Here is a 20,508-nt window from a genome sequence, read left to right as displayed (position 1 = left end):
GCCTGAAAAATGGCAGAAGGTAGTGGAACAAAAGGGTGAATATGTTGTTCAATGAAGTTCTTGGTGAAAATGAAAAATGTGTCTTTTATTTTTACTTAAAAACCAAAGGAACTTTTTGGCTAACCCTATACCTAATCCAATATTTCTACCTTTTATTTTATGCTCTTATTTAATTGTACTAAGCTGAAGTGGTGAGAATAAGCATGCTTGCTTGTTCCTGATTTTAATGGGAATGCCTATGTTTTTTCACCATTAATCATGATGTTGGCTATTGGTTTGAGATATTTTTCTTTTTAATCATGTTAAGAGAGTATCCTTCTATTTTTCTGTTCATTTGCAAAATTTATCAGGAATGCATAGTGAATTTTATCAAATGCCTTTTTGCCATCCGTTGAGATGATTATATGGTTTTACTTTTTTCATCTCTTTATGTAAGTAATTACAACAATAGATTTCTAAAAACATCAAACCACCTGACATTCCTAGAATAAACTTTACTTGTTTATGGAGTGTTAGTCTCTCAATATTCCGCTAGGAATATAAATATGTTATTTGTTTTTTAGAATTTTGAGGTTTGTCTGCAGTGTTTTTGTACTGTCATTGTGAGGGGTGTCAGGGTTATGCTAGTTGTATAAAGTAAATTATATAAATTTAAAAAAATCTTTAAAGGTTTCTTTCTTTCTCTATTCTTTGAAACAGTTTAAACAGCTCCAGCTATTTGTAAGATTATTTTCTTTATTCTTTTTTAAAATAGACTTTATTTTTTAGAGCAGTTTAAGTTCACAGCAAAATTGAATTGAAGGTACAGAGAGTTTCCATATACTTCCTATCCCCACACACAGGCAGTCTTCCCCACTATTAACATCCCCGTTTGTTACATTTGTTACAATTGATGAACCTACATTGACACATCAGTCACCCAAAGTCCATAGTTTACTTTGGGGTTCACTGTTGGTGATATATATTCTAAGAGTATAATGTATCCACCATTATAGTGTCCCATACAATAGTTTCACTGCCCTAAAAATCCTCTGTGCTCCACCTATTCATCCTTCCCTCCTCCCTCCCCCTCTGGCAACCATTGATCCTTTTGTATCCATAGTTATGCCTTTCCTGGAATGTCAGAATGTCGTATAGTTGGAATCACATAGTATGTAGCTTTTTCAGATTGGCTTCTTTCACTTAGTAATACACATTTAAGATTCCTCCGTGTCTTCTCACGACTTGATAGTGAAGTAGGAGATAGATGGGCTCCTGGACCAGACAGCTGGTGTTTGCCAAATGGAGCAAAACTGAAGTTTTGTCCTCAGCCAGACAAGAACAACACCCGTTTCCCTTCCTCCGTTGATATGGAGGGAATGAAGTAGCAGTGGGGATTTTGTCGCAGCAAAAATAGAAATGAGACTTTTCTTTTCTGATAAACACGGAAAATAAGGGAACAATAAACAGGCTAGGGAAATAACATAAACAGGCCTTAAAGAGTTAAGCAATCTTGGTTATTCTTTAGATGTTACTACTAACAAACACTTGTAGCTAGACTTGTCCTTCACAAAGCTGATTGCTCTCTGACTCCATATGAATTACCCTTTGCACCTGGCGTTTCTTCTCCCCCTACACTCCCTTGTAGCACTCTTCATTTCGGAAAGAAGGTCACGGGCCAATAACTTCAGGGGCACCAGACCCGGTTGCTCAGCCACTTGACACCAGCTTTGGCCATGAATTTGCAGAAGAAAAGAAATGCAAGACCTTAATTACTTTGAGCCTTATCACCTACCCCAGACCATGAGCCCCAGGCTCTATAACTTTTTCCTATTCCCCAGGGAATGGGGACACAGTTCTTGAGGTGCTAGCCTGCTGTGTTTTCCCCTTTGCCAGGTAAACATTAAAGCCATTTTTCTTGAGACTTCCCTGGTGGTCCAGTGGTTAAGAATCTGCCTTCTGGGCTTCCCTGGTGGCGCAGTGGTTGAGAATCTGCCTGCCAATGCAGGAGACGCGGGTTCGAGCCCTGGTCTGGGAAGATCCCACATGCCGCGGAGAAACTCGGCCCGTGAGCCACAATTGCTGAGCCTGCGCGTCTGGAGCCTGTGCTCGGCAACGAGAGGCCGCGATAGTGAGAGGCCCGCGCACCGCGATGAAGAGTGGCCCCCGCTTGCCACAACTAGAGAAAGCCCTCGCACAGAAACGAAGACCCAACACAGCCATACATACATACATAAAAAGAATGTAAGCAGACAAGAATAGCATTTAAAAAAAAACAACAACAAAAAAAAAAAAAAAAAAAAGAATCTGCCTTCCAACGCAGGGGACTGGGTTCAATCCCTAGTCGGGGAACTAAGATCCCACACGCCGCGGGGCAACTAAGTCTGTGTGCTGCAACTACTGACCCCATGCTCTCTGGAACCTGCATGCTGCAACTACTGAGCCAGTGCTCTGGAGCCTGTGTGCCACAACTAGAGAGAAGCCTGCGTGCCAGAACGAAGAGCCCACACACTGCAACGAAAGATCCTGCATGCCGCAACGAAGATCACGCGTGCCACAACTAAGACCCGATGCAGCCAAATAAATAAATTTTAAAAAAGAGTAAACATTAAGGGGCGGAGTCAAGATGGCGTACTAGGAGGATGCAGAATTTGCGTCTCCTCACAACTAGGGTACCTACCAGGCACCGGTGGGGGACTGTGGACACCTAAGGGGATGGGAGGAACCCCCAGTGACCGGGTAGGATGTGGGGCATGGGGGGAATGAAGGGGGAGGAGAAGTGGAGGCGGGATGGGACTGGTGCCCCTGAGGGGTGGCTGTGGGAGGGGAAGGGATCCCACGCCCGAAGGGAGAAATTGGGTAACCATTGGGAGGACAGAGGATCAAAAGGAAGCGTGGCCAGGTTTCCCCTGCCCACTGGGCCCCCAGAAACCTGCTGAGATCCTGGGCCTGATTGTCTGCCCACCGAGGCCCCCTCCAGCTGCGGGTCCTGAGGGAATGGGAGGGAGGGAAGGGGGAGCAAAAGTAAAGGCCAGACCTCCAGGACCAGCACTCCTGAGGTGTGGCTGGGAGAGGGGAGGAGTTCCTACATCAAGTGGGACCCACCCACGGTTGGGGTCCAGCAGCAATAGGGAGACCCTGGGGGAGATGGTGGGGGAGGGGAGCAAAGGAACAGAAGGGAATGGGGCCAGTGCTTTCCCTGTCCACTTAGTCACCTAATCCTCTGTCCTCGGAGCCTCCCTCCTGCCACGAAGAACCCAAGACCCACCCCTACACCCCCACCCAGGGCCCTACCTCTACACTCAGAGACCCCCTCCAATGAGCTGGGCCTAAACCCCACCCACACACCCTCACTCAGGGCCCTACCTCCAAACTCCGGAACTCCACACTCCAGAGGGCCTCCTTTTCATGCGCTGCCTCTCCCCTTCCACACAGGTCCTAAGCAGAGGCCCTGCCCGATGCTTGAACATCACCCTGCCCCACCTACCTAGGTCCCGCCCCACCCTAAACCCTGCCCCTGCCTAAATTCCACACCCACCTAAACTCCACCCCCATAGCCAAGACTGTTTTTTTGTTTGTTTTTTCCTCTTTTAGATTGGGGTTCTGTTTTACCTTCTTGATTCATCGTTCTTGATTCTTTTATATTTTTATCTTTCCTAATAAATCTTCTATTTTTCTAAATTTATTTTATTCTTTATACTTTTTATTGTTCTCTCTTTCTGGCTCCCCCCACCCCCCTTTTATTTTTCTTTTTCCTGTTGTGGTTTTATTTTACTTTGTTGCAGTTGTTTCAATTATAGTTTATTTTTCCTAATATATTTTTTATCTTTCTAATTTTATTTGTTTTTTATTCTTTGATATTGTACAGCTCCTTTTTTTCTTTCTTTCTCCCTCCCCCCCCCTTTTTTTTTTACTACACCATGAAGTTTGTGGTATGTTTGTTCCCAGGCCAGAGGTCAGGCCTGAGCTCCTGTGGTGGGAGCTCTGAGTCCAAACTGCCGGACTAACAGAGAACCTCAGACCCAAGGGAATATCAATCGGAGTGAGGCCTCCCAGAGGTCCTCATCTCAGCACCAAGACCCAGCTCTATCGAACTGCCTGCAAACTCCAGTGCTGGACGTCTCAGGCCAAACAACCAGGAAGACAGGAATACAGCACCACCCATCAAAAAAAAAAATGAAACGACAAAAAAAATGTTACAGACGAAGGAGCAAGGTAAAAACCTACAAGACTAAAATAAATGAAGACAAAATAGGCAACCTACCTGAAAAAGAATTCAGAGTAAAGATAATAAAGATGATCCAAAATCTTGGAAACAGAGTGGAGAAAATACAAGAAACATTTAACAAGGATCTAGAAGAACTGAAGAGCAAACAAACAGTGATGAACAACACAATTACTGAAATTAAAAATACTCTAGAAGGAATCAATAACAGAATAACTGAGGCAGAAGAATGGGTAAGTGAGCTGGAAGATAAAATGGTGGAAATAACTGCTGGGGAGCAGAATAAAGAAAGAAGAATGAAAAGAATTGAGGACAGTCTCAGAGACACCTGGGACAACATTAAATGCACCAACATTCGAATTATAGGGGTCCCAGAAGCAGAAGAGAAAAATAAAGGGGCTGAGAAAATATTTGAAGAGATTATAGTTGAAAACTTCCCTAACATGGGAAAGGAAATAGTCAAGTCCAGGAAGCGCAGAGTGTACCATACAGGGTAAACCCAAAGAGAAACATGCCGAGACACATATTAATCAAACTATCAAAAATTAAATACAGGGCTTCCCTGGTGGCGCAGTGGTTGAGAATCTGCCTGCCAATGCAGGGGACATGGGTTTGAGCCCTGGTCTGGGAAGATCCCACATGCCACGGAGCAACTGGACCCGTGAGCCACAATTACTGAGCCTGCGCGTCTGGAGCCTGTGCTCCGCAACAAGAGAGGCCGCGATGGTGAGAGGCCCGCGCACCGCGATGAAGAGTGGTCCCCACTTGCCACAACTAGAGAAAGCCCTCGCACAGAAACGAAGACTCAACACAGTCATAAATAAATAAATAAATAAAAGAACGTGAATTTCAAAAAAAAAAATTAAATACAAAGAAAAAATATTAAAATCAGCAAGGGAAAAGCAAACAAATAACATACAAGGGAATCCCCATAAGGTTAACAGCTGATTTTTCAGCAGAAACTCTGCAAGCCAGAAGGGAGTGGCAGGACGTATTTAAAGTGATGAGAGAGAAAAACCTACAACCAAGATAACTCTACCCAGCAAGGATCTCAATGAGATTCGATGGAGAAATTAAAACCTTAACAGATAAGCAAAAGTTAAGAGAATTCAGCACCACCAAACCAGCTTTACAACAAATGCTAAAGGAACTTCTCTAGACAGGAAACACAGGAGAAGGAAAAGACCTACAAAAACAAACCCAAAACAATTAAGAAAATGGTAATAGGAACAAACATATTGATAATTACCTTAAATGTAAATGGATTAAATGCTCCAACCAAAAGACATAGACTGGCTGAATGGATACAAAAACAAGACCCGTATATATGCTGTCTATAAGAGACCCATTTCAGACCTAGGGACACATACAGACTGAAAGTGAGGGGATGGAAAAAGATATTCCATGCAAATGGAAATCAAAAGAAAACTGGAGTAGGAATTCTCATACCAGACAAAATAGACTTTAAAATTAAGACTATTACAAGAGACAAAGAAGGACACTCCATAATGATCAAGGGATCAATCCAAGAAGAAGATATAAAAATTGTAAATATTTATGCACCCAACATAGGAGCACCTCAATACATAAGGCAAATGCTAACAGCCATAAAAGGGGAAATCGACAATAACACAATGATAGTAGGGGACTTCAACACTCCACTTTCACCAATGGACAGATCATCCAAAATGAAAATACATAAAGAAACACAAGCTTTAGATGACACATTAAACAAGATGGACTTAATTGATATTTATAGGACATTTCATCCAAAAACAACAGATTACACTTTCTTCTCAAGTGCTCATGGAACATTCTCCAGGATAGACCATATCTTGGGTCACAAATCAAGCCTTGGTAAATTTAACAAAATTGAAATTGTATCAAGTATCTTTTCCTACCACAACGCTAGGAGACTAGATATCAATTACAGGAAAAAAACTGTAAAAAATACAAACACATGGAGGCTAAAAAATATGCTACTAAATAACTAAGAGATCACTGAAGAAATCAAAGAGGAAATCAAAAAATACCTAGAAACAAATGACAATGAAAACACGATGACCCAAAACCTATGGGATGTAGGAAAAGCAGTTCTAAGAGGGAAGTTTATAGCAAAACAATCCTACCTCAAGAAATAAGAAAAATCTCCAATAAACAACCTAACCTTACACCTAAAGCAATTAGAGAAAGAAGAACAAAAAAACAAACCCAAAGTTAGCAGAATGAAAGAAATCATAAAGATCAGATCAGAAATAAATGAATAAGAAATGAAGGAAATGATAGCAAAGATCAATAAAACTAAAAGCTGGTTCTTTGAGAAGATAAACAAAATTGATAAACCGTTAGCCAGACTCATCAAGAAAAAAAGGGATAAGACTCAGATCAACAGAATTAGAAATGAAAAAGGAGAAGTAACAACTGACACTGCAGAAATACAAAGGATCATGAGAGATTATTACAAGCAACTATATGCCAATAAAATGGACAACCTGCAAGAAATGGACAAATTCATAGAAAAGCGCAATCTTCCGAGACTGAACCAGGAAGAAATAGAAAATATTAACAGACCAATCACAAGCACTGAAATTGAAACTGTGATTAAAAATCTTCCAACAAACAAAAGCCCAGGACCAGATGGCTTCACAGGCTAATTCTATTAAACATTTAGAGAAGAGCTAACACCTATCCTTCTCAAACTCTTCCAAAATATAGCAGAGGGAGGAACAATCCCAAACTCATTCTACAAGGCCACCATCAAAACCAGACAAAGTTGTCACAAAAAAAGAAAAATACGGGCCAATATCACTGATGAACATAGATACAAAAATCCTCAACAGAATACTAGCAAACAGAATGCAACAGCACATTAAAAGGATCATACACCACGATCAAGTGGGGTTTATCCCAGGAATGTAAGGATTCTTCAATATACGGGAATCAATCAATGTGATACACCATATTAACAAATTGAAGGATAAAAACCATATGATAATCTCAATAGATGCAGAAAAACCCTTTGACAATTCAACACCCATTTATGATAAGAACTCTCCAAAAAGTAGGCTTAGAGGGAGACTACCTCAACATAATAAAGACCGTATATGACAAACCCACAGCCAACATCGTTCTTAATGGTGAAAAACAGAAACCATTTCCTCTAAGATCAGGAACAAGACAAGGTTGCCCACTCTCACCACTATTATTCAACATAGTTTTGGAAGTTTTAGCCACAGCAATCAGAGAAGAAAAAGAAATAAAAGGAATCCAAATTGGAAAAGAAGAAGTAAAGCTGTCACTGTTTGCAGATGGCATGATACTATACATGGAAAATCCTAAAGATGCCACCAGAAAACAACTAGAGCTAATTAATGAATTTGGTAAAGTAGCAGGATACAAAATTAATGCACAGAAGTCTCTTGCATTCCTATACACTAATGATAAAAAATCTGAAAGAGAATTTAAGGAAATACTCCCATTTACCATTGCAACAAAAAAGAATAAAATACCTAGGAATAAACCTATCTAAGGAGACAAAATACCTGTATGCAGAAAACTATAAGACACTGATGAAAGAAATTAAAGATGATACAAACAGATGGAGAGATATACTATGTTCTTGGATTAGAAGAATCAACATTGTGAAAATGACTATAATACCCAAAGCAATCTACAGATTCAATGCAATCCCTATCAAACTACCAATGCCATTTTTCACAGAACTGGAACAATAAATCACACAATTTGTATGGAAGCACAGAAGATCCTGAATAGCCAACGCAATCTTGAGAAAGAAAAATGGAACTGGAGGAATCAGGCTCCCCGACTTCAGACTATACTACAAAGCTGCGGTAATCAAGACAGTATGGTATTGGCACAATAACAGAAATATAGATCAATGGAACAGAATAGAAAGCCCAGAGATAAACCCATGCAAATATGGTCACCTTATATTTGATAAAGGAGGCAAGAATATACAGTGGAGAAAAGACAGCCTCTTCAATAAGTGGTGCTGGGAAAACTGGACAGCTACATGTAAAAGAATGAAATTAGAACACTTCCTAACACCATACAAAAAATAAACTCAAAATGGATTAAAGACCTAAATGTAAGGCCATACACTATAAAACTCTTAGAGGAAAACATAGGCAGGACCCTCTATGACATAAATCACAGCAAGATCCTTTTTGACCCACCTCATAGAGTAAGGGAAATAAAAACAAAAATAAACAAATGGGACCTATTGAAACTTAAAAGCTTTTGCACAGCAAAGGAAACCATAAACAAGACTAAAAGACAACCCTCAGAATGGGAGAAAGTATTTGCAAACGAAGACCTAAATAGACATTTCTCCAAAGAAGATATACAGATGGCCAACAAATACATGAAAAGATGCTCAACATCACTAATCATTAGAGAAATGAAAATCAAAACTACAATGAGGTATCACCTCACACGGTCAGAATGGCCATCATCAAAAAATCTACAAACAATAGATGCTGAAGAGGTTGTGGAGAAAAGGGAACCCTCTTGCACTGTTGGTGGGAATGTAAATTTATACAGTCACTATGCAGAACAGTATGGAGGTTCCTTAAAAAACTAAAAATAGAACTACCGTGTGCCCCAGTAATCCCACTACTGGACATATACCCTGAGAAAACCATAATTCAAAAAGAGTCATGTACCACAATGTTCATTGCAGCACTATTTACAATAGCCAGGACATGGTAGCAACGTAAATGCCCATGACAGATGAATGGATAAAGAAGATGTGGTACATATATACAATGGAATATTACTCAGCCATAAAAAGAAACAAAATTGAGTCATTTGTAGTGAGGTGGATGGACCTAGAGTCTGTCATACAGAGTGAAGTAAGTCAGAAAGAGAAAAACAAATACTGTACGCTAGCACATATATATGGAATCTAAAAAGAAAATGGTTCTGATGAACTTAGGGGCAGGACAGGAATAGAGACACAGACGTAGAGAATGGACTTGAGGACATGGGGAGCGGGAAGGGTAAGCTGGGACAAAGTGAGAGAGTAGCATTGACATATATACACTACCAAATGTAAAATAGCTAGCTAGTGGGAAGCAACTTCATAGCACAGGGAGATCAGCTCGGTGCTTTGCGACCACCTAGAGGAGTGGGATAAGGAGGGTGAGAGGGAGACACAAGAGGGAGGGGATATGGGGATATACGTATGCATATGGCTGATTCACTTTGTTGTACAGCAGAAACTAACACAACACTGTAAAGCAATTATATTCCAACAAAGATGTTAATAAAAAAAAGAGTAAACATTTTTTAAAAAAGCCATTTTTCTTGTTCCTCCAGAACTCTGTCTCTGTATTTCTTTTCGACATTGATTCACAGAGAGCCAAGATTTTGGCAACAACAGCTCATTTCTTTTTAGTGCTGAATAATATTCCATTGTCTGGATATATCTTAGTTTATCCATTCACCTACTGAAGGACATCTTGGTTGCTTTCAAGTTTTGGCAATTATGAATAAAGCTGCTACAAACATCCGTGTGCAGGTTTTTGTGTGCACATAAGTTGTAACTTTGGGTAAATACCAAGGAGTGTGATTGCTGGATCATACAGTAGATAGAGTATGTTTAGTTTTGTAAGAAACTGCTAAACTGTTTCCATAGTGGTCTACCATTTTGCTTTCCTTTAAACCTGTTTTTCACATGACATTTTTACTATTAAAATTTCACCTGGGGGCTTCCCTGGTGGCGCAGTGGTTGAGAATCTGCCTGCCAATGCAGGGGACACGGGTTCGCGCCCTGGTCTGGGAAGATCCCACATGCCGCGGAGCAACTGAGCCCGTGAGCCACAATTACTGAGCCTGCGCGTCCGGAGCCTGTGCTCTGCAACAAGAGAGGCCGCGATAGTGAGAGGCCCGTGCAGCGCGATGAAGAGTGGTCCCCATTTGCCGCAACTAGAGAAAGCCCTCGCACAGAAACGAAGACCCAACCCAGCCATAAATAATAAATAAATAAATAAATAATTTTAAAAAAAAATTTCACCTGGATATACCTAGATGGTCTGGTCTGGCCTGTCCTGGCCTCTTCAAATAGTTTGCCTAGTACTAGGTGCAACTTTTGATCTAAAGACAATTCTTCAGGTAGGAAATTTTCTTTATTTCTTTAACAATTGTTTCTCCACAGGCTCTGTTCTCTACTTCTGGAATGTCTATTATGCAAGTATGCAGTTGACCCTCCAACAACATGTGTTTGAACTGCATGGGTCCCCTTACACGTGGGTTTTGTTTCCAGTACTAAATACTACAGTACTACACGATCCATGGTTGGTTGAATTGTGGATGCAGAACCCCTGATATGGAGGGCCACCTATAAAGTTATAGGTGATTTTCGACTGTGGGTGGGTTGGTGCCCCTGACCCCCCATGTTGTTTAAGAGCCAACTGTGTTTGATTTCCTGGGCATTTCTTCTCTCCCTCTTTCTTTATTCTTTTTCAGAGTTATGGGGAAGGTTTTCAAAGCAGTCTTTCTTGAGTGGTTTTTAATTTAAAAGTAAATTTCTTTTTTTGCATATTTCCCAAACTCACATATGGACTGACCTTTTGAATATTATTTAGAATATAAATTTGAGAATTTTACTAAGTGTCTGTTTTCAAGATTCTAGCAATTCTGGTAGTAAGGATACAATACCTTATATCTTTTTTCATGTGTCTAGTAATTTTTCTTTATTTATCCCCTTTACAGAAGGACCTACCTAGATCTATGTTTGTTTGAGATTAGAATTTGAAGTGGTTCTAGAAAAGATTATGCAGATTATTTTCAAGCATATTGGTTCCAGGCAATGGAGAAAGGAAAAAAAAAGCCCACTTGTTTATGGTGTAGTTTTCTAGGTAGGGGCACCCAGTTGGCCATGATTAGTGCAGGGAGGGCTCTTGAGAGAAGTTTGCCACTGCGCTGGGCAACTTCTTTTCAGTATTTATAGAGGCAGCTCAAGGTTTGCTGGAGGAATGTCTCCTTTCTCTAACTGGCATAAGCACACAGGTTAGGAACCTTCTGGCCAATGTCTCTGCTTTTATGTGCAAACCAAAAGATGGGCTAAGTCTTGGCCAACTACCTTGCGAGCAGACACTTTTGCAGTTCCCAGCATCACCCAAAATGTTTCCTGCCTGTGCCAACCTCACCCTAATGCATAGTCCTGGCTGTCTATCATGGGGCTTAGGGTGGCTCTGCTGGGGCAGCCCCTCAGTTGGGCTCCCTGGTGATGCCCTTCCTTAGTCAATACATCCATCGGTCTGGTTCCATCTGCACTAGATATTGTAGAAATTCCTTACAGTTTCTGGACCAGAATTTGGGACAGAGAGGAGTTAAGAGGATGGGTTCAAATTAAGATCTATAAGCAAAGATCAGGGAACTATAACTTGACAGGTCCAAATACAAAACTGATTTATTTACAGTGTCACCGCTAGGTGGTGCCACCAATTAGTGAAAACAATGGTTGCTGTCATGGGACAACCGAAAACCACTTGCAGCCAGTAGAAGCACAAGTTTGTGAGCTTGTAGGGAACTTGTGTGCACTTGTGTATAAGTGTGTGCACACACAACTCTTGGTGCATGAGTTTGCTCTCCGTGCAATGTTGGTTTACAAGTGTACACATGTGTGCAAGTCCATGCAGAGGCCTGTGCACCCTGGAGAGCATGGGCGTGAAGCTAATGATATGAACTCCAAAAGTCTTGACCCATCAGCCGTATGTATTGTCTGGAACTCTGGCCCCTCATCTTGGAAGGCTGCTTGTGGAGCGTGCAGAAGCCCCGACCCTAAGGGAGATATACAGCGACAACGCCACGGGACAGCTTTTCTGAGGCAGGGAATCCCTAGATACAGCCACACATCCTCTAAGGTCATCAGTCCTGCAAGCCCTCCAAGGAGGTCTCAGTCACTTGTGATGTCCTGGAGGACCATGGTCTGAACACCTTCCCGAGTGCCCAAAGCTTGCAATCAAATGCCCACCTTAGGATTGTATCTTCTGTCCAGATGGGGAGTGACCCTGCACTTAAGAAAATAAATGTGTGTGTATGTGTGTGTAGGATGGGGAGCTCCCCCAATTCCCTGCCCCCCACAAAGTCATCCAAATCCGCACACCCTTTCCCTGTTATCTCTGTGGACGGTCCTCAGCAGATCTCAGCTCTCACTCTGGAGCCCCCCCTCACTCCAGGAATCGTGCTGTCTTGATCATTTGCTGTCTAGAATAGCCCACAAAGCTGGGGTACCTTAGGCAAGTCCCCTCCCTCAGTTTCTCTGGCTCTCAGTGAGGGCTGGGTCTGCGTGATTCCAAGAGGCCCTTAGTGCTGACTGGAGTTCTGCCAGTGGCAGGGCCCTGCCCCCCTCCCGTGGCTGGTGTGGAGTGGGAGTCTCCTTGCAGAAGCTCCCAAGAAGGAGAAAGTTCTGTTTGGCTTCCTCCCCCTCCTTCCAGCACACTTCCCTCCTAACAGGCCCCCAGGGAAGGCAGCTGGCTCGCAGGCCTCTAGAAGCCACAGGAGGGAGTTCTCACTTGAGCATCATTAAAAGTTCAAGTGGCTTCCTCCCTCCACACGCACCCCCCCCCCACCCCAGGGTGAAAGCCCCAGGACTCATTAGACCCGCTGCCCCCAGAGCCCAATTTGGTTGAAGGGAATGCTTGGCTTTTCCATCCAGAGGAGGTTTGCCCTAAGGGTTTGGGGCTTCCCTGAGAGAGCTCGTCTCAGACTGAGGTCAGAGAGGGAAGGTCCCCAGAGGTCACTTCTTACCCTGGCACTTTTCCAGAGGAGGAAACAGGCTGCAGGGGAGGGGCTTGTCCAAGGTCCCACAGAGGTGGGCTCACTGTGGAGGGCCCCCGGGCGTCCGTGGTCTCAGGATGGAGATGCAGAGCTGGGGGCTTCGGGGAGGCCCTGCAGCATGTGAGCAAGAGCTGTGAGAACAGTTCGACAAGCCCACAGCAGAAGGGGCTGCCCGGGGAGATAGTGGGCGCCCATCCCTGGACATGTGGGTGGGACGGGTAAGCGCTTGTCTAGATGAACAGAGGATTCAGGACCAGGACGGGGAGAGGGATCCGAAACTGCTCAGGTCCTGCCCCCTCTGTAAATTCTCCCCCAGGCAGGAATGGCATGTCACAACTGCTGGGCAGGGAGGCTGGGGTGGAGCGAGGGCCTGCCGTTTATGGCCAGTTGAGCCTGTTGGTTGGAAGCCAGGAGGCTGGCACTGGGCCCTCTCTGACCTCAGCGGCCTCCTTCCTGCCTCCTACAGCCCTGGGCTAACACCCAGACCCTCTTAGTTCCCAGATCCAGCAGGACTGAGGACGCAGAGACAGTTGTTCAGCTTCCCTGGATGATAAAACCCTGCCTGCGGGGCCTGCCTGAGGTCCGGAAGTGTGGGACAATTGCACGATAGAACTTGACTAGTCCAGGAGGCCTCTGTGGGCTGCAGGACAGGGAGCCGCAGACTCTCAGATGGCACGAGGTCTCCCAAGTCGACTGGTGCAAACTGCACTACCTTAATATCAGTGGCAAACGTGTCAGGACCTGGTTTAAGTGCCTTATAAATCTTAACTCCTTGAATCCTCAGAAAACCCTATGAGGAAATGTACTCTAATGAGCCATTTTACAGATGAAGAAACTGAGGCACAGAGAGTTTAGGAAACTTGTGCACAATCACAGGGCTAGTGAGTCATGTGGTTCGAGAACCCATGTGCTGTGCTCTCTCTAAGAGAGGAGGGAGCAGAGGCCCAGGGAGGGGACAGAGCTGGCCCAGTCACTTGGCCAAACGGCAGGATTGGGGGCGTAGACTCTTATCTCCAGCCTCCGGCCTCTCCCCACCCCGCAGCCCCTCCTTTCAGCTCCTCTGTCCCAACCAAGCCTCGCTGTGGGCCTCCCCAGAGCTAACAGTGGCCAGGCCTCCCCTTGGCTGGCAGCTCCAGCCCAAAGAGGCTGCACCCACATTCCCTGGCTGCTCTCCAGCCCACAGGAGCTGAGAAAACAAAGTCCAGTGACTGTGAGGGCTGAGCAGAGGCTGCCGAAGGGGAGGAAGCAGCGAGGAGCCACCGAGCGGAGGCCGCTGTCAACTCCCAGATGCTGGGCCTCCTGGGGAGCACGACCCTCGTGGGCTTGATCATAGGCGCTGCTGTGGCTATTCTGCTGCTGCTGCTGCTGGCCGCCTGCTTGTACTGCAGGCAGGAGGAGCCTGACGTGGAGAGGAACCACCCCGCTGCAAGGAGAAACCGAGTCCGGTGGGCCCAGCCTCCGATCTCCTCAGGCCGGGGCCACCTGGGACGCTTGCACCATTTCCGTTATTCTGGCCGTGTGCCTCACATGCCCCACACGGCCCTCCATCACCACCATCACCTCGCCCACCACCACGCCCACCACGCCCACCAGGCCCAGCGAGGCCGCCGCTGATGCCTGAATGGCAGCCTGCCCCACCATCACCAGGATGCGGGGACCCCGAGGTTCCCGTGCAGAAGGGCACCTCTCGGTGGTGAACGTCAGGACCTGCTTGGGCTTCATTCGCCTACTGTGCCCTGTGTGCTACGGAGGCGGAGAACTGAGGAGCACCAGGGGTGGCCCTGCGCACACCGGAGGGTGACGGGGCTGAGAGCAGGGGTGGCGGTGGTCCTTTGGGGGCGGACGCCACCTTGTGACTGTAAGTCCCAACGGGCACCAGAAGTGACGGCCAGTCTGGTGCAGGTGCACAGGGGTGCGGGAATGCGCAGAAGGTGTATCCTGCTCTCTCCGAACAGCCAGGCCTCTGGCCGGGCGTAGCTGGGAGGCGCCCTGGTGTAGCTGGGAGGCGCCCTGGTAACGCCCTTTCATTTGCAGAAGGCAGTTTGAGGCTGCAGAGTCAAGTCAATGGTGCCTTAATACAAGAAAATAAAAACCACTAAGAAGCTTTTGTGAAGAGGCTCTTGATTGTAACTCAAGTGGGAGGGAGGGAGCGGCCAGCCCTGTGTCTGCCTTGCCCTGGACCTTCCTCTCCGCTGGGAACGAGTGCCTGGTGCAGGCCCTGCAGTGGGGGAGATTGGGCGGCTCTGCAGGGCTCGTGGACAGTAGGTGAGAAGGCCTGGGGCCTGAGCTATGATGAGGGGGAGGTTAGGGTTTGCAGGCAGCCCTGCCCAGAGAGGGCTCATAGAGAGGAGGAGCGAGGCCCTCCACGCTGGCCCCTGGGCTCTACCTCCAGGGCTCTTTTCAGTCCATCTCTAGGACAGACTGCGCTCTGGAATTGCAGAAGCCCCCTTCCATGGGCTGTGCTGAATTAATGTTTCTTTGGTAACTGGGTCAGGGTTTCCTATCCAGGCCTTGAGTCTCCAGCCAGCCTGACCCGCCCGTGCGTGGCTGGCACTGTGTCTGGGAGGGAGGGTGTGGTGCTGGGTGGCCTTGGGAGAGAGCTCGCCTCCTCGGAGTCTCAGTTTCCTCTTCCCTGAAATGGGATAGATGACAGAAACTTCTTGCCAAAGCCTGGAGGCCTTTTCCCAAATACCCCAGAACAGCTGACGGAATTCCAAAGTGAGCACGGAAATCTTGTTCTGAGGCCTTCCCTGAGGAAGGAAGTCCCGTGAGCCAGGGTGGGAAGTGGAGGGGGAGAGGCTTGGGGGCCAGGCCAGGTGGTGGGGAGGGGCTGGAGAACGGGCCAGAAAGTCCGGGGCCTGGTGACTGACTCACTGGAACAGAATGTCCTGTTTCTTTTCTATTTCCTGGTGGATTCTCTGTGAGGGCTGGGATGGGAAGGGGTGGGAGGGGGAGAGGGAGGCAAATTCACACTGAGAGCTGGACTAGACTTCAGGCTTGGGAAAGTGGATCGGGGTCTACGGTGCCTTTTGAACCCGCCTCCCCTCCCCTCCCGCTACGGCTGCCCTTAGCTCATCCCCAGCCTGGACTCCTGCCACAGGCCCTCCGGGTCTGCCTACCTCCAGCCCTGCCCCTTTGTGAAGCGTCCCCACACTGTAGCCTCCTCACTGCCCTGGGAACAAAGTCTCTGCCCCTTGGTTGGCCATTCAAGGCCCCCTGGTCTGTTTCGTGCCTACCCGTGTTCCTTTTGTCCTATCCGCACCGCTCCAGTCCTCAGGCTCAGAAAACACCCTGCACCTTCCCTTCTCTGTGTCTTTGCCCAAGACGAATTTGTTACTCACTCCTATGGGTTTCCAATTTATTATTATTATTGTTGTTGTTATCGTTACTTCTGTTGGCACACTGGAAACACTCTCTTTCCCTAGAGATTTACGGCACGATTCAAAGGCCCCTGCCCTCACAGGTCTGAGAACTCTTTGAAGGCTCCCCACCGCCCAGGGTGGAAGCAGTCCACACAACAGATGCTCAGGAAGGATTCCCAGAGCCTCATGCTCTCTAGAAAAGTAAATGTGCTTGGAATAACCACTGCCAGAAGCTTGGGGCTTCAGGGACACAAGGTATAGCAGTAGGACCCTGCAAGGATTAGGCCGTTGAGCTCCCGGGGCCTTGCTGAGGGAGCCTGTGTTCCTACCCTATCTCCCCAGTGTTGGAGGTGTGTGGAGGTCTGTAGCCTGCTGGCTTGGACCATGCCCCCCATCCCTCTGCAGAGCCCCATGTCAGCCTTGGCTGGCCTGTCTTTCCTAAGTGTGGCTTCAAGCATCCTCTGGGAGAACCAGGATGTCTGCCATCACCTGTTCCCTTGTTAATATAAGTGGGATGTATGGGGGACTTCCCTGGTGGTCCAGTGGTTAAGACTCTGAGCTTCCACAGTAAGCGGTGCAGGTTCGATCACTAGTGGGGGAATTAATATCCCACATGCCACGTGGTAAGGCCAAAAAAAACCCCCAAAAAACCCCACTATATATATATATATATATATATATATATATATATATATATATATATATATATATATATATATATGGAATGTATGGGGCGTGGTCTTTCTTCTGACCAGTAGACAGTGATGGATGCTGGGATGACAGATGTGTGTCTAAGTGGTGGACATCTTTGGGAGCCCCATTTCATCTGGGGCTCATGGGCAGGGACTGTCTATCATAGGATTACAGAAGTCGCAAGAAGAGAAAATACCTGGAATAAACCCTTAGGACAAGCAGTTCCCCTGGTGCCCTCTGTCTCCCAAACTGACTAATTGATTTTGGTAATTCAGTCTGAAACCACAGGCCCCACAGATTGGCTCATCATGTTTCCTGTCTCCTTCTTCTGGTCGCCCCAGTTAATACAAATAATTCAAAGTGTCCAGCTTACTGTCACAGCCCCCGCTGGCTCTGGGCTCCTCCTCTGTGTGGGTGTCCGGTCATCTTAGAAAAGGGAAGAGAGAGAATTTAGCGGGGTATCATTTACTCCGAATAGTCACTCTCCCATTCTGTGTGTAGGCAGTTTCCTACAACTAGTACCAAAGAAAGTTCACTGGGCCTTGGAGAAATTGAAAAGGACCCAGGCTGTGTGACCCTGGGCTAGGCCTTGGCCCTCTCTGGGCCTTTGCTCTCTGATCAGTAAAACTGTAGAAGGAGGCAATTGCTCTGTGGACCGGTGGTACCTAGAGAGAGCATCGAACTAAGAGGAAAGGGAGGAAGCCCCTCCTAGACTATTTGGTACTCTAGTTATCACTACTAACTAGCAGTAGGCCGTGGGCAGGTCATTTAACCTCTGTGACTATGGGCACTGTTATCTCTGAAATGGAGATAATATCACTTCGCAATGTTGCTGGAACCATGATACTAGATAGTGCCTGACTGTGTCTAGTACCTGGAATTCTTGTTTCTCACAATACCTTTTCTCCAAGGTTGGGTAAAGTGGGGCTAATAACCCAGGCTACTTTCCGGAAGTGGTGGTGGTCTCAGGAGGTGTTGGCTGTGGAAGGGCTGTGACCGAGTGACAGTCAGGATGGAGCCCCTTCTGGCAGACTTACTCGTGGCCTGGGCCTGGCTCACCCCCTCCCCCGAGCCAGTGAAGTGGAGACCCTGGCAGGGAGCAGGGCTGGAGCGGCATGGGTGTGCACGGGGGTGAGGTGGGGTGAGTGCAGTCACCAAGGGGGCCGGCAGCTGTGCGGGTCCTGGGCCCTCACTCACAATTGGAGGAAGGAATGCAGGAAGTGCTCACAGCCGCTCAGACATCTCAGAGCCTCGTCCCCGGCAGGACCAAGGCTGCGGTACCCTGGGAATGCGTGTGCCATGGCCTGGCCCCTGGGGTGGCCACCGGCTCAGGAGCCCACGGCACTGCGTACAGCCAGAGCTGTCCCTCGCGGAGCCCAGGGTAAGTTTTCACGGCAGCTGAGTGTGAGCAGCTGGCACGAGCAGGCAGCGAGGCGGGCTGCGGGGAGGCTGGAGCAGGAGATGGAGAGAGGGACTAAGGAGCCCACAGTAGTTACTGAAGGCTCAGATATCCCGCCCGGAGCATGACCTGCCTTATCTAAACAGCACTCTCCCAGCCCGTGCAGAAAAGGAGGCCGAGTGAAAGGGCACTTGTTTCCTAGCAGCACTCCCTGCATCTGGCCCAGAGCTGCCATTGCCTCCTCCCCACTTTCGTCCCTGCCCCCAGCACAGGGCCAGGGGTTCGAGAGGCAGCAGATAGGCTGATTCAAGGACTGGCCCAAGGTTCATCCAGGGGAGGAGCCTGGGCTCATCTCGGATCCACAGGATGGGGAGTATTTTGTCTTTTGTCTGAGTGTACAAACACTCGTGAAATCCATATGCGTCATCGGAGGGCCGGGTTAGTGAGGCTCCCTCTGAGCAAAGTCTTCTGCCTTCTCCTTCCAGCCCCCTGCATCCAGGGAGTCTTGAGCTCACATCTCTCAGGACAGCGCTTCTTCCAGAGCTGCCAGGGGAGTTGCCCATGGCTCTTAGAAACCTGGCCCGAGGCTTAGAAAACAGTGACAGAGACCCACTGAGGTCGGAGTAGAGCCATGTGGGGCACCCAACGGCCCAGAGGGGGCACCAGCCAGGGCCTCAGACCGGTATCTTCTTAGAAGACCACAGGGAGAGCAGCTGGAGGAGCAAGGGTACCTGCCATCACCAAAAGCCCCTCGCTTCGGATGGGGAGCTAAGGTCCGAGACGCATCCCGGGTTGCTCAGTGGGTCAGTGGCCAAACGGGGCCATGGAAACGGCAGTGATTGGAATGGTGGCCGTACTATTCGTGGTCACCGTGGCCATCACCTGCATCCTTTGCTGTTTCAGCTGTGACTCAAGGACCCAGGATTCTCAGGGGAGCCCACGCCCTAGCTTCACGGTGGCCACGTTTCGCCAGGAGGCTTCTCTCTCCACGGGGCCAGGTCATCATGCCCAGCCAGTGGCGGGTGTCCGGGACTTCTGGACCTTCATGTGAGACCTACCAGCCCCCAGGATTTGCTCTGCTGGTGGTCAGACTCATCTACCCCCCAGCATGCCTTCTCTGATGACCCACTCCTCCAAGCCCGGCATTCCTGTCCTTCCCTGCCTGTATCCAGAAAACTCCCTGTCCCATCCCATCCCAGCTTGCCACGCCCTCCAGTCTGGGAGATCCATGGTGATGGGACCAGGTGGGAGTCAGCTGTGACCCCTGAGAGCTCAGCTGGACCCAACCCACAGGATGGGGCTTAGGAGAGGTCCGGAGCTTGAGTGACCGGGCAGTGTTGGATGACATGGTGGGCCAGCTCTTCTGAGCTTCACGGTGAACTGAAATATCACTGGACTTTATTGTGAACAGAGTGTTGGTTAACTCAAGTTATCCCAGGATGCCTATGAAACTGGTTCTATTGCCACCAGAGGAAGCAGCGCCTTCAGTGGACAGTTTTACAAACCACTTCTTATCTGTTCCTCTAATTGAGTCATTTTGCTACTTGCCTGTGCATATCCTGCAGAGCCCACCCCTGAGATCTGCCTCCTACCCTTTACCTGAAATCAGCCCTGAAATTCTGAAACCAAAGGGCTGCTTCCTGGGAACTGGCGATTTATTTTATAATTGAAAATGCATATCCTTTTATGGGTCTCCCAAGAATCAGGGTTGGGGAATCACAAAAGGAAACAGAAGAGAAAAATAGAGTCACAGAAAGTACAAGATGTTTTATTAACAGGAAAGCCAGAAAGAAGACTTTGAAACATATTTTGAATGAGACTTTATTACTATATTCTTATAGGTCACTTCTATTCTTAGAGACTGTAAGTGACTTGTGTCACTCAGGAATGATAGAAAAATGATAGAACTCCAAATGACAGAACTGAAAGTTAATTTCGAATAAGTTAAAATGTTATGTTATATTGACAGTATGTAACAAAGCTCTTGTTTGCATCACAAATAAATAAATAGATGTTCAGTTTTTATTTATAGAAAATCTGTTTTC

At 47.1% G+C, this 20,508-nt stretch overlaps 1 protein-coding gene and 1 long non-coding RNA gene across 2 annotated transcripts; one reads left to right on the top strand and one right to left on the bottom strand.

Annotated features, from left to right (window-relative positions):
* Positions 1-284: 284 nt before the first annotated feature.
* On the bottom strand, positions 285-2,891 carry LOC309663985. Its single transcript, XR_014265542.1, has 2 exons — positions 2,299-2,891; positions 285-1,943 (listed from the first exon to the last, which is right to left on the bottom strand). It is a non-coding gene; the product is annotated as an uncharacterized lncRNA (long non-coding RNA).
* Positions 2,892-17,111: 14,220 nt separating this feature from the next.
* On the top strand, positions 17,112-20,488 carry SPAAR (small regulatory polypeptide of amino acid response). The gene is made up of 2 exons (XM_082468808.1): positions 17,112-18,445; positions 18,949-20,488. The coding sequence occupies exon 2, from the start codon at positions 19,287-19,289 to the stop codon at positions 19,512-19,514; it is 228 nt and encodes a 75-aa protein (XP_082324934.1). The 5' UTR covers positions 17,112-18,445; positions 18,949-19,286; the 3' UTR covers positions 19,515-20,488.
* Positions 20,489-20,508: the final 20 nt, after the last annotated feature.

The sequence above is a fragment of the Balaenoptera physalus genome (genome assembly GCF_965194825.1).
Source record: "Balaenoptera physalus genome assembly, chromosome: 7".
NCBI classification, from domain to species: domain Eukaryota; kingdom Metazoa; phylum Chordata; class Mammalia; order Artiodactyla; family Balaenopteridae; genus Balaenoptera; species Balaenoptera physalus.
This window is presented reverse-complemented; position numbering and strand designations above follow the sequence as displayed.

Bases quoted from the DNA above. Each gene is read 5' to 3' on its own strand.
- SPAAR (XM_082468808.1), top strand. From the start codon at position 19,287: ATGGAAACGGCAGTGATTGGAATGGTGGCCGTACTATTCGTGGTCACC.